General features: G+C 40.5%; 1 protein-coding gene across 4 annotated transcripts in view; it reads left to right on the top strand.

The window, feature by feature from the left end:
- LOC119167551 (septin 4) overlaps nt 1-13,370 on the top strand; it is a 41,003-nt gene extending 27,633 nt beyond the window's left edge. For all 4 annotated transcript variants that reach the window (XM_075890780.1, XM_075890783.1, XM_075890784.1 and 1 more), the window contains 3 exons: nt 1,007-1,111; nt 5,021-5,102; nt 10,152-13,370. In XM_075890780.1, coding sequence (XP_075746895.1) covers nt 1,007-1,111; nt 5,021-5,102; nt 10,152-10,283 — 319 coding nt within the window. In that variant the 3' untranslated portion in view covers nt 10,284-13,370. The remainder of the gene's footprint in view (nt 1-1,006; nt 1,112-5,020; nt 5,103-10,151) is intronic.
- Nucleotides 13,371-13,723: the final 353 nt, after the last annotated feature.

Here is a 13,723-nt window from a genome sequence, read left to right as displayed (position 1 = left end):
AAATGACCAAGTAGACCTGGCACTATCAGCTACATAGTGAGGAAGGAATAGCCTCTCTATGAAAAGAGAGCACTCGAGCATGTGGCAGCCTTGTGCTCTAGTTATAAAAATTTATATGTCATGCACAACTACAAATTTTGGTCGAGCTGTTCATAGATAGCAGTATTTGCTGTTCATACGTGTCTTTTTTTACCAAGCCGAAGGTGTGTTTCAGGACTCCTCCGTACATCTCTTGCTGCTTGTACATTGATGAAGTAAACGTTGCACCACGTGATTTTAAGTCCAAAATACGGTACAAGTTCTCTCCTCAAAATTTTAATTATTTGTTCTTGTAAGAGATGATGGAATATCTGATCTCTCATGCGACCGCTAGACGAACCCCAAAACACCATTAAAGGAACCCAACTGAAGAACTGCTGCCTGAAGAAACCTTTCTTTTCGCACTTTCGTGCTTGCGCTGCAAACTCTTTTAGTATGCACTTTAACCAAATAGCCAATCTTTTCTAAGCATGTAGGTTTAGTTTGACAAATACTGCTCTGCACTTTCAACAAAGCAACACGCTCATGGAAATAGCTCAGGCACACTTCTTTCTAAAGTGTGCCTTTCAGAAGTGGTAGCTTTGACGTTTCGTACCCTGACGTACTCCTTTTTTGAAAGTGTGTCTCTCGGGGAGTATTGTTTTCTGTATTAGTTTGCTTGCTGTGAAAGTCCACGCCTTTGCCATACTTTATACATGGTATAACATGCTTTCATCCCTAAAGAGCTTGCCCTCTACTGTCGCTTTTTATAACACTCTTTTCTATAACTTTCTTTTCGCGAGCCTGGCCAATTCAAATAAATATGGTACTTAGATGAACCCACTGTTGTAGATGCCAGGCATCAGATGTCTGGTCGCTTTTCTTGGAACTTCTTTCTCTGTGCATAAGTGCAGTGCTCTGCATGCAGCATTTGTGAAAAGCTTGCCTCTGGTCCCCTCCGTGTTTTCTTTTTTTTTTTTCGCCTCAGCACGCACATGCAAGACCTGAAGGAAGTGACCCGCGATGTACACTACGAGAACTATCGTGCCCAGTACATCCAGAAGATTTCTCAACAAGCGGCCCGCGAAAGGGGGTCAGTATGTGCATCACCACATTGATCATTTCTTTTACTTGTTTTGTGCTTCCCATTGATAGGATAAATCCTGCATGCCACGTCAGAGCACACAATGAAGGGTATTCCTATACATAACACGTAAAGCTTCTTTTTTTTTTTCAGTAAATCTTTGCAAAAATGGCCAGGGGACTGCCCCTTCACGTGGTCTTGAACTGTTGAAACTTCCTGTTTTGATGCTAAGCTCATTTTTGCCATGAGAGTAAACTTCACCTATGGTTCCGTGCACTCAAGTTTATTGCAGTGGTCTCTTTCATGTTACAATAACTTTTTGAGTGTTTTTGCCCTACATGTATGGTGGTGGTTTTCTGTCCTGTAGTGTCTTTTGTATGGGTATGTTTTCGGTCCTTGGCTTAAAATTTTACTCCGTAGTAATGATGCATGCTCACTGGCAGGTGCTACCTCCTTCTTAGACTTAGAAGAAGCATTGAAAATTAATGTTTAACCTCTTTGCGGTGATAAACAGAACTGATTTTCACAGGGGTGCAACAGCTGCATCAAAACCATGAAATTTGCTGAAATAGCGCCACGCTGTGCCAAAAGGTCCGTCCTGCCTCTATATTTAATCGGTTGCGCTACTTGAGCGAGAAATGCAGGTTGGTCGCCCACAATATTGCGTCATCACTCAATCCAAGCACGCAAACCCTAACCCTAAGGACGTTGTGATATATACTCATTAGATCAGAACACTCCAGAGACGTGATCAACCTATTATGCCACGCATTCGTCTGTCCACTGACCGCAGCGGATACCAATCGGCGGGACGACGGCAAAAATACATTGACAACGCTTCGCGAGAAACATAAATTCTTTAGTCAGCAAACACGACTATGGCATATTAAAAAGTGAAATAGTGTGCCGCGTTTTCTGCACGCAAACAAATTCGACGTGCTGCGAAGGCCGACGTTGTCTGCTATCACATTGGTTGCCATAAAAACAGCACATAAAACATCTTTCTGTTTCGAAGTCGCATCGTCCTGCGATATAGATAACCGGCGTTGGGCCATCGAACGCGCGTCGTTACCTGGTCGAACAGGCCTTGCAAGCGAGCTGAAAAGTGCCCGAAACCTAACTCTATCGTGAACCAAAAGAAAGAAGAAAGGGGGGTGTAGCGGTTTGAAAATTTCTTGGCCTTGTTTTAACCCATGCAAGACCCTCCTTAAGCCACCTTTGCCGCAGTACACTCGTGTCTTGTAGAAAAGCGTCTTTAGATTTGAAAGGGGCTGTTAGCAGTATATTCATGTGGCATATTTTTTTTTCTGTTTCCCATGCATAATGGTGCATAATTGTGAGTACTAGTATGATCACTGACATCTAAAAAGGTTACAGTGGCTTACTGGTAATTATTTACAGCAGTGTATGATATTTGCACGGACCTTAAAAAAAAACTGCAATTTTTGTTTGTTTTTGTTTGCCGCTCCTACACCTCAGTTTTACAAATCTCCTAAATTTTAGGCTCGCCAGCATGGCAGATGCACATTTCAATTTGCAAAGTCTGTCTAAGGATTTGACAGGTGCAGGAAATGATGATGTGGACTTCATCATTTGTTGCATAGTTGGGTAGTTCAGAATACTGCTTTCATTGAAAGGGCTCAATTTCACTCGGCACAATTTAGGTGATGCTGAAGGGTTTGTACATGTTTTTGTTTTGTTTTTTCTAAATTTAATCTTTTGTGATAAAAAGTTATTTTTTTTTTCTAATCTGCTCGAAATTCAAATTTTTTGTGCTCCAAAAGTAACAGTTTTCTGCTTCAAAAGTTGCTCCTAACTCTACTTCGGCTGTTGCATCCCTGTTTCTAGTGTTAGTGCATCTTGTAGTCTGTGGCAACACCGATGGGTGACATTATTTCATGGTTTTCATTTCACTGTGTGATCAGAACAGAGGTGCACAAAACTTGATTTTTATCTTTTATTGGCATTGCTTTTAGCTTGTTTATCAATGGTACTCACGCGGTATTCTCATTCTCCTTGATTACTGAGTTTACCCAGCCCAAGGCAGCCCACACAGAGAAGATATCTTGTGGTTGCCAGCACAACTTGTCACAAAGCAGATGGCCACGCGTGTTATGTATGAAGGCAGCAATAAGGCACTGTGTGTAGACCTATGTTTCAAGGAATACCACACTTAAAAATACCATTGAATGTTTTGCAGTTCTGAGTAATGCTGGCACCAGAACAGTTTTCCTAATTTTTTTTTTACAATTTTCTATGACTTTGTAGATTTCGTACATTCAAAAAACAGAATAAAGTATTTGGACTATATGAGAAAGCTTTTCTAAAGAAAAATTCGACACTCAACAGATTAAACACAGAATTTCATAGAAAACACACAGTTTTGTGAAAACTTTTTGGACAGAAAACCTGTTGGGCACTCATCAAAACTTTTTGAGCTCTTTCTTGGCTTAGGGAAAACACCATATGGACTAACTTTCAAAACACCCTTAGACTTGAGCATCAAATTTTTAACAATGGGTTCTATTTAAAGCATGACATCTTTTTTTGCCAACATTACTTTTTTCATCTTTCTTATCAAACAAGAGCCTATGGAATGCATTCCTAACTTTTGGTTTCTGCACCACATCACATTTTTAAACCATCTTAGGATATGAATTTGCTAGAAATGACCAGAACCAGTGGAGCGCCCTCTTTGGATGAACATTTAAAACTAAGTGGGTAAATATACTGTTATCTTCTGCAAGACATCTGACAGTGCTTTTGGAGAAGGTTTTTTGTCACAAAATAGGTACATTTGAATTCCCCCAGCAACGTTGAGGAAGGAATCCTGAACATTGCTGTTATTCTTCAATGCTCAAGCCTGCCACGAGCTGATGTGGGGTTTTGTTAGAGTAATAGACTGCGTGTGTCAGAGAGTCTCTATTTTTTGTCGAACAATATTTTTTTTGTCCTTTCTAAAATTCGTATAACTGCTTTTATTACTTACCCTGATAAATTTGTGTCTAACAATTCCATAGGCACTACAGAATTGCTAGGCCCAGTGATGAATGAATTAGCTTCATTTAAAACTGGTCTCGGGGTTGGCCTCTTTTTCTATCTTTTGGGAGCTCTGCTACGAAGGTGTATATCTAAATGTTGCATGACATCCTTCATAGAACGAAAGATATGCAGCCAGCATTTCTAGTGGCCCTCACTGTTTTGGAAATTCGTGCTGCAGTTTTATTGGTTGCCCGGTCACTGTTACCAAATCAAGGTTACTGGCATCCCATGACTTCAGGCGCACAGGCCATTCGCTACTTAGTTCATAGTCCTCTTAAGATCATAGTTAATTTTAACGAAATTCGTTACTGGGCTAGTTGGTTTATAAACTTGAATAGTGGATAGTGTAAACTTGACACAGGCCTGAAAAAGAACTTGGCGCTTGTCCTGTGCGTCAGTGTCCCCTGACCTGTGTCCAATCCGTGCCATCCAGTATTTAAGACCATATTGAAGATTTTATGAGCTGCAGTGAAAGAGCTGCCCTGAAAGTATTAGGGCAGTATTTCGTGTTCTAATTCAGCACAGCTGAACTTCATTATAACAAAGTCATGCTTCTCACTGAAATGGCTTCAGTATGTCTAAAACTTAGTTACAAACATACACTCATAACATGGTGTTAATCTTAGAAGTATTCAACATTTATTTCATTATAACTGGTACTTCATTATATCCATATTCATTGTGTAGAGGCTGTACCGTAGATGTGCCCAACGAGGACAAATTATGCCAATTTGTTGCTTTGTACTAATAGGTTCAATGGCACATACACATACTAGAAGCTCAGTGGTTCACATTAAACTCCTGGTTGTTGCACTGTTTTCTCAAATGTTTCTTTGTGCCTATTGTTTTTTTGACTCGCGTATGTGATGCGTGCAGGAAGCAAGGCAGAGATTCGGTGCCAACCACATACGACGGAATATCGGAAGCTGATCGCCTGCTCCAGATGAAAGACGAAGAGGTGAGAATTGAAGCCTGCCATGTGTTTGCCACTTGTTCTGCGTCCCCGTGGTCACCTGCCTTGATTTCACTACCTTTGATTTCGCAAGTGTGTGAAGAAAAGCACATATTTGGTAAAGTGGGACCTTTGATAAGGCAAAAAATGAAAAAGAGATAGGAGTTAAATGAACATGAACGTTTGAAACGATGAAAAGTCATTGAGAAAAAAAAGGGAAGGTATGTCATTGTGGAGCCCATCAAGACACAAGTTCAGCTAGAAAGCCACTTCTGGGAAAGCCATTACAACCAGTGGCCATTGTTGATTAGTTCATTGTGACACATGGGTCTGGGTGTAGAAAGTATGATACTGGCATGTCATATCGCTTCTGCCCACTGTGGATACGAGTCATATGCCTTTGGTGCTTTAGGAAAGCGTTCATACAGAATGTCGAGCCTTTTTCTTCCATAATAGATTGCTTGCCTATGCAGGGAAATTTAGCAACTGTAGATGGTACAAGCTGGAACACTTGAATCACCATCTAGCCTTAGTAATCTTTCAAACACTCTCAGCAGAAATTGTTTCTAACACACTCTGCCTCTTCTTCAATACTCTTGGGCGGCGCAGTTTTTTTGGTTTTTTTTTTATGAAGTAGGCATGGATTTATGAGGTCCAAGCATTGATATAAATGCTTCAACTACTGTTTTGTGTTTATGTATTTGTCACTGAAATCTATCATAAGCCATCTTAATTTTAATTGCTGCCTTTTGCTTTCTCAAGGTGGTAGCCACAGTTGCCATATGGGTTATCAGTTCTGCAAGGGGAACGTATATTCTGGCACAACAGAAAAGCATTTCAATTGGAAAGCAGTGCTGCATAATGTTTCTGAAACTTGGCTCCTCCCGATGAGGCTCATCTGGGAGCTTGCATGCCTGCATTCATTCGGGCCCATATGTTACAGCAGTCTATGCTGCAGACTGCCATGAGGTGCGAGTCGAGTCACCTTTCAGATCGAAAGGTCACACTTACACTACGAAAACTTGCCATCGTAACATTGCAGAAGAACGGATGGGTTGGCGAATTGGGTTGGGTTTGTATTGATGTACTATGGCGGAGCAGTAATAAATACAAAGGACAAAATGTAGACAGGGCACGCTCTGTACTCACAACTAAAATTTTTATTGGAATCCCCATTTTGTCGATACCACTGTCCTTTCAAGACATCAGGATTGAATCATTTTGCATCACCATAGTAAAAGATAAATGCGTCAGCCAATTCAGTGAGCCCATCGAGAAAAAAGAATTCGAGTACCTCATAAACACATGTGTTATAGTGCCATTTCATAATGTGTTTATTGCTGTGTATGTTTATCACCAGGGCACGGCCTTTCATTGTTATTATCTTGATGTAGTTTGCTTTGCACCCTTTGTGACAATTTTCTTTTTGCATGACGATGTTGGTTTAGTTGTGAATAGAGCGCATGTCCTGTCTTCATCTTGTTCTTTGTATTCATTACAGCGCTGCCATAATGCATCTGTTTGCCATCATAAATGAAGCACGCTTTCTCACTATATAGATGCCTACCATGGTGCATAAAGCCAACACATTTTGCCCTGAGAAAGCGAATGACTGCAAAGTGCTTTTTACAATTTGACCTTTGTACAATATTAATGAGAACCACCAGACAACAGTGTGTTAGTTCTCACTATTATTGTGTCTAATGAGGAAAAACGAGCCCTGAAAGTGCCATTTTTTTTTTACGATATTATTCATGTACAATTTAGCTGTATCTTGGATGAAACAGTTCTAGCAGCGCTCTGTTTTCTTCTCTTCTATCCGCTCCTGTCGCGCTGTTAAGCACTTTCTTCGACTACCATGCAGCACCAAACAGCCCAATCAAGCACCTTGTTAAAGTTCATTTCTAGCAGTGAGGTGTCAACAACCGATTTGTCTGTTGTTACTGCTTTGTCCAAATTACCCAAAGCCTTCTTACAAAGCTGCATGGTTTAGAATATAAGGTAACATACAGGTTATGAGTAGAGACCAAACTGCAGGAAAATGCCTCTTTTTTTGTTTCTTTCACTGCTACCACCTCACTTTGATAAGTGAGCATGAATTAAACATTAATAAGCGCTTTTATAGCGTAACAGGAGGAATAAAGGGGCGTAAAGTGAAGGGCAGATACGACATGCAGGCTATGCAATTCAGTGCATGCTACCTTGCAAAGCTTGCAAAGAGATGCCTGTTAGAATCTGTGCACCGATCAAGTCTCGTGGCGACACTGAATTTCTGCAGATGCGAGCAGCAGCATCGGTGGCACTGCCTACATAGGTTAATTACAATCAGTGTGATTTTTTAAAGGGGAGATGCGGGTCGAAAAACGCAAGTTTCTTTTTTCAAAATTATCGATTTTTAATTTTTGCCTGTTTTGATAAGATTAGTAACTCTACTGTTATGAAAAAAATAATACAGGTCGAGGCTTGACTGAAAATGCTTTAAAATTTTATCTAAAGAGCACAAGGTGCCTGTTAAAAGGTCGAATGTGTGCAGTCTTCGAGCACCTTGCCGCCGATAATGTGCCGCGACTAGCCATTGTTGATTGCATGAGTCGAAGAGTCGAGCCTCACTTTCCAAATAACAGTTGCTCTCGCTAATGCACTGCAAGAAATAATAAAAAACTCACTCTTCTGCGCGTTTTTCGAGCACCGCGACTGGCTTATCACATGGTATGAATCGGGGATCGCCATTGGCCGCTGCGCGCCTGTATGTGCTGTGAAAACTACTTGCGGGGTCCATGTCTTGTCGAGCAGTGCAGCTGAACAATGCTTTTCTCGTGTAATTATCTCCGTTATGAATGAAAAAAGGCATTGCTTTCAAGTGAAAGCTGTTGTGCGGCGCGCTCTGTAGGAATAGGCTACGAGCAGCTGGTCCAATTTCCGGCAGTTGTTGGCTTGCGAAAGCCAATGCATCAAAGTTATTCACACCCGTCAGCCGGAAAGTTCGTGATGCGGCAATGGATGATGTTAGCACCAATCTTGAGAGGTCGAAAGAGCTCGCAGTGAGAGAACTTAGCAGGGACGACATTGCCATTATGTACGATGGTATGTGGCACAAACATGGCTGCAAAATGACATGACACTAGACTTAGTTTGGATTTCGCAGTTCTGTCAAACTTCTTCCTAGCTTGCAGTTGGCACAAGGCTCTGTCAGATGGAGCGGAAGTTTGGCAAGCGTTTCATGGCCCTGTCTGTGAGCGAAATGTCTCTGAGGAGTCGGCTCGAAAACGCCGAGAGGGACAAACTCATGGTGCTGGCGTATTTTAGTCGCAGTGGCCACTACAAGAAGGATTTTTCTTTTTGATGTGCAAATTTCATCTGATTTAATAATATCTTTCATAAATAAAAACTCAATTTTAACTTTAAAACTCATTTTTCTCAAAACACAAATTTCGCCATTTTTTCCAATGTGCCCCTTCTTTTTCGGGCACTTCTAGTGCTCGGATCTGCATGAAATTTTGCCCAAATTTTTTCCAAAGTGTGACAAATGCAATTGTCTAACTTAAACTTCAATACTTTATTTTATCATAAAAATTGTAAGTATTCCTTTTCTAGGGTAAGTGAAATCTGGACTTTTTACGTCTATTATTTTTTAGGCATATTACATATTTTGTATGTGCTTCCTAATTGGTTATTTGCGCTCCACACTTTATTTGAAGCATTGTGAACTATGACTGGTAAAAAGAGAACAGAATTTTAGAGATGAAAAGAGGGGGAGGGGGGCAAAAGGGTTAAGGTTTTCACTTTGTCATGTTGCAGATCTAAAGGTGTGTAACTTGCAAGAAAACTGATTATATATTTGAAATCAGCATAAAAAGTTCCATGAACAGCTCAAGTTTCAATGCTCTAGGGTGAATAATAAAGAAAAAGTGTCTTCGAGTAGCATCTCCTTAATCATTGCTTTTCTCAATCTGTAACGCCGACAAACTGATGGTAATCAATCATGCTCTCTCCGGCATGTGTGACATTGACCGTCTGTTTTCAAATGTGCATATCACAATATTGTCCTGCATGTCTAGCTTATGCAGCCAGCGAGTACGGAGTAATAAGAACTGAGGTTGAAGAGCACTTTTGGGTGCACTGGACCTTTAGAAACCCCAGCACAGTGTCGATGTCAATGACAAAACAAGCTCACATTGGCACTTTCTATTTCGTCGTTCAGGTAACTGATAAACTCAAATAAAGTGAGTGTTACCTTATCGCCAGCATTGTCAGGGCTCCCTCATTGCCTGAACAACACACGAAGCATTGGGAAGTCATTGCAAAATGAAGATAAAATAACCAGTAGCTGAAAAGTCTGTGACTGCTTTCGTTGTCGTGTCCAACAAGGCATGGTGGAGCGAGCTTACGGGCTTGTCCACAGACAGCGCTGCACATGTTGAATATCCCTTATTTATGTCATATGAACTCCTTACCGCTGTCACGTTATAATGGAGGGGCAGTATTCTACAAACTATGGCATAAAAACTAGATTTGCTGCCATTGTATGTTTAACTGTGGCTTTTTCCCACCATAAACAATAACATTTGATGCTTTCCTGTTGTAGATGCAAGTCGAGAACGTCCTTGAGTTGAAATTATTTGCATTTATGTAAAAATTCATTGTGCCTGTATTTAGGTATTGAAGGGCTAAAACATGTTTTTGACTACCTACTCATGATGCGTAAAGCACACTTTCTTAATGCCTACAAATCGGACCTCTAGTAATGAGAGATGTTAAAACATGTTTTTGACTACCTACTCATGATGCGTAAAGCACACTTTCTTAATGCCTACAAATCGGACCTCTACTAATGAGAGATGTTGTGCTTTAAAAAACCAGACAGGCTTCCTGCATTCATAAAGCACTGTAGATGTGTGTTTGTGTTCAGCCTTCATTAAATTGTGGCATTCATTATGAAAAATAAAACCCATCACTTTTCAGCCAGCACTGCAGCAGCAGAGACGCCATAACGAATGACATTATTTCATCTCCACATGCAGCTGAGGAACGCATACTTTTTTCTTTTCCACACAGATCCGGCGCATGCAAGAGATGCTGTCACAGATGCAGGAGAAGCTGCGCCAGACCAGCAGAGACACCACACCCGAAGCGTCGACTCCAGACTTGGACGCTCGGAGGGATGGCGACAGCGTCGTGAACCTGTGAGGAGCAGCAGTGGAGTGATGGGAAGGGTGCCGCCAACTTGCCAATGTCTCCCCTTTTCCAGCTGTATGCACATACCAACTGGTGCTGCACAACACAGGTTGTGCACTGGGGGTCCAGTCATTTAGGCTTAGGCTTGTGAGGACACTCCTTCCCCATGATGTCCGAGCATTGCTCCCTCAGTGTTCTTTGGGGTGCCAATGTTTTCTTGCAGATTGCCAGGACTAGGTTTCTTTCATTGATTAGGTAACATTCGATGTTTTACTTTGTCACGAGGCACTCGTCTTTGCTCTATCACATGCAGCAAGACCATTTTGTTGACCTTGGAGGTCTTTCCTTGAGTCGTGTGACCTTCTTTTCTGAAGGTCGTCCCATGACTGGTTATACTCTTCAATGCGAGTGAACCCAGAAGGTTGGAGTTCGCAAGCTTGGACGTCTACCATTTTGCTCCATGCACATATGCTTGCTACATCGTCAATTTGATCCTCCTGCTGGTGAGACTGTGCTGTGCATTTGTGGCAGGAAATTTAATGTACCACCTGAAATTATTTGAAATGCACACTCCTTTCTAATTCATCATCTTTTTTTTTTTCTAAATGCAGTGCGTTTACATTATTTTGGAGCTTACGTATTGTTAGCATACGTTATCCCACACCAAGCTTCTCTTAGACATTCTTATATGGCAGCTTGGTTCGGCACATCAAATTATGGGAAGACACCATACGCTTCATTTCTGTTTCGCAAGCAGCTGTTTGTCAGAAGTTGTGTTTCTTATTCATCTATTTCTGGCATCACATTCACATAGTTTTCAATGTAGAACGTGGCTTGGCCTCTTTCTTCACTGTCCTCAGTTAAAAATGCCACCTCATCATAGGCATCCATTGCACAAGAATGTTATGCTTTGCTTGATTCTTATGGTGAAATTAATTGGCACCCTCATGGACCCTGCGGGAGCGACGCGTCAGAGAAGCTTCCCAGCTTTACTTTGAGATTATACTAAAGCGCCACTTTGAGCAGCTATATATACATGCGCATAAGATATATTTACTATACACCTACAGAGATTTATTCATCTATCAGATATACACGCACAGCTTAATTCCATGTGTGCATTCCTGCTTATTCATCACCAATATTTTTTTCCTTCTTTCCAAATGTGGTGATATCGTTGTTATTTATTTCAAATATAGTATAGTGTTTTGAATTCTTGGCAGCTGCTTCCAAAAGTCTTTTTGTGGAAGTTGTTGGGCAAACAACTCGTATCAGGGTTCACATTTCGTGATAATCAATCTTACTTAGTGCATTTTGTCATCGAGTTGATTGCCATAACAAGCAAAGACACTTGTGATAGAATTAAAACAGACATAGGAAAGGGGGAGGACATATTCGATTATGAGAAAATCTGGGCCCTGGTTCCGAGTTTTCTTTCTCTGTGAATGTCTCGGGCAAATTTTCTATTTTGCATTCAAATTCACATGAGACTACTGATATGTTGTGAAAGCCCATTCCAGTGAAGCCTCGTCAAACACGAAAATGGGTTTGTTGCATCGAAAAATTTGTTACAGACATGTACTATTCCTTATACTGTACGAGTGGCAACACAGTTCATCATCTACTTCATTTTAGCCAAAAATTCGTTATAAATGTATGTTCATCACACTGTACGAGTGGCAACACAATTTCTCATTTGCTCCATTATATTTGAAAATTCGTTAGAAAATTTTTTTTTACTCTGTATTAGCGGAAGTATCATTCTTTCATTTATTTCACTATAATAAAAAATTCTAGGCTTGTGCGAATAGTGAATTTCAAGTCGGAAGCGAATTCGTGGCAATTTTAAGCAAATAATTATGAGTCGAATTCGAATAGTATATATCATGTATTATAAATAAAAAATGGTATATTTTTTTATTACCTAACAACTTGCACAGTATTCTTAAAAAATTGAAACAAGGCCTGTGCGAATGCCATTTTTTTGGTTCAGAGGAAGGTCAAATGACTTTGAATAGTAAGAATGCAAACTGTAACCTGCAAATTATGTTCATTTAAAAATTTACTATATTTAGAGCATATAAGCTGGTGTAACAAGCTTTTAAACAATAAATGTGACAAATCAATGAGACTTGTATGATGTTCATTTAACCTTCCAGTAAGGCTTCCTGGCAGTGCGGGTTTTTTCTGCAAAGGTGCTTTCACAGCTCCGCACATCTCTATTGCAGTGAAAGCACCTCTATAGGAGGGTTACATTTGGATCAATATAAACCTATTTGTTTATTTCGCCGAAATTTTCAACTATTTGAATTCAAGTCAAAGTGAATTCGAATACTGTAAACATTCGTTCAAATCTTCGAAGCATTCCAATATTCGCACAAGCCTACAAAAATTTGTTATATTGAGGGTTGGTTGCGATTGCATGTCAGTCCATTTCACTTCATTGTGTCACAACTAGAACAAGCATTACTAATGGCTATGTGATAAGCTCTGATAACCAAAGGATGACAACCGCATTTTTGGGCACTCATACTAAACCAAAGAAGTGCGTTGCGCACTTTCATTTTGTCTCAGTCACCAGAGAACGCACATTTGTGCTTCACAAGCTTTGCTTGAAGCTGGCATGTATGCTTACTTCACAGTACGGCTAGTCATTAGACTGGGCGCTCTTTTTTTTTGTCATGCTCTCAAGGGAACTGCAACAGTCAAATGCCACTTATTATTTATATTTAGCTTGCATCTAACTTATTTACACCTATTTATGATATCTATATTTATGCACAAGTAACACCTGCCCCAGGGTAGACATTCCGGAGTTGTGGATCCTATTTACTTTGCCACCACTTTCTATTGCTTGTATAATCTGCACTGTGTACGTATGTGAAAGTGCTACCGCTGTGTACTTCAGTGAAACATGCATTTCTTTTCCTTTTCTGTTTCTATGTGTTTTTTTCTTACTTCTTTCTCAGTGTTTTCTGTCGGTCTGAGTTCAGTTGCAAATATGTCATAGGTCCTCTGTCCAAACAAAAAAAGGAAAAGAAAACAGTGGGTAGGGAGGGATTCATTGAAAGTCGCAATAAAAAGTAAATCACTACAAAATTTTGGTTTTCTTTAATCAGAGTTTCTCTGTCCTTAGAAGTGATGTCTTGTTTTTAATGCAAAGCTTAAGTGAGAACAAAACTATGTAAATGTAGTCATAACAACATAGGCACCTTGCACCCGTGCATTCACGACGCAGTCTACAGTGCCGTGTGCAGTCAACACCATCTGGAAGCATGAGTGGTGTTGGTTCAGTGTGGAAACAGGCCATTCCCGATAGCAGGTTGAAACCAAGCATCGTTCATGATTGACTGAGCCTGTCGCTAGGGAGAAAAGTTGCTTCCAAATCAAAGAGAGAAGCACCGCCTCATAAAGTGAAGACGCCATGTGTCATGGGTCAGAATCCAAACGCT

Source organism: Rhipicephalus microplus, chromosome 3, assembly GCF_043290135.1.
Source record: "Rhipicephalus microplus isolate Deutch F79 chromosome 3, USDA_Rmic, whole genome shotgun sequence".
In the NCBI taxonomy this organism is placed as follows: Eukaryota; Metazoa; Arthropoda; class Arachnida; order Ixodida; family Ixodidae; genus Rhipicephalus; species Rhipicephalus microplus.
The sequence above is the reverse complement of the archived record's forward strand: the minus strand, read 5'-3'. Positions and strand labels throughout refer to the sequence as shown.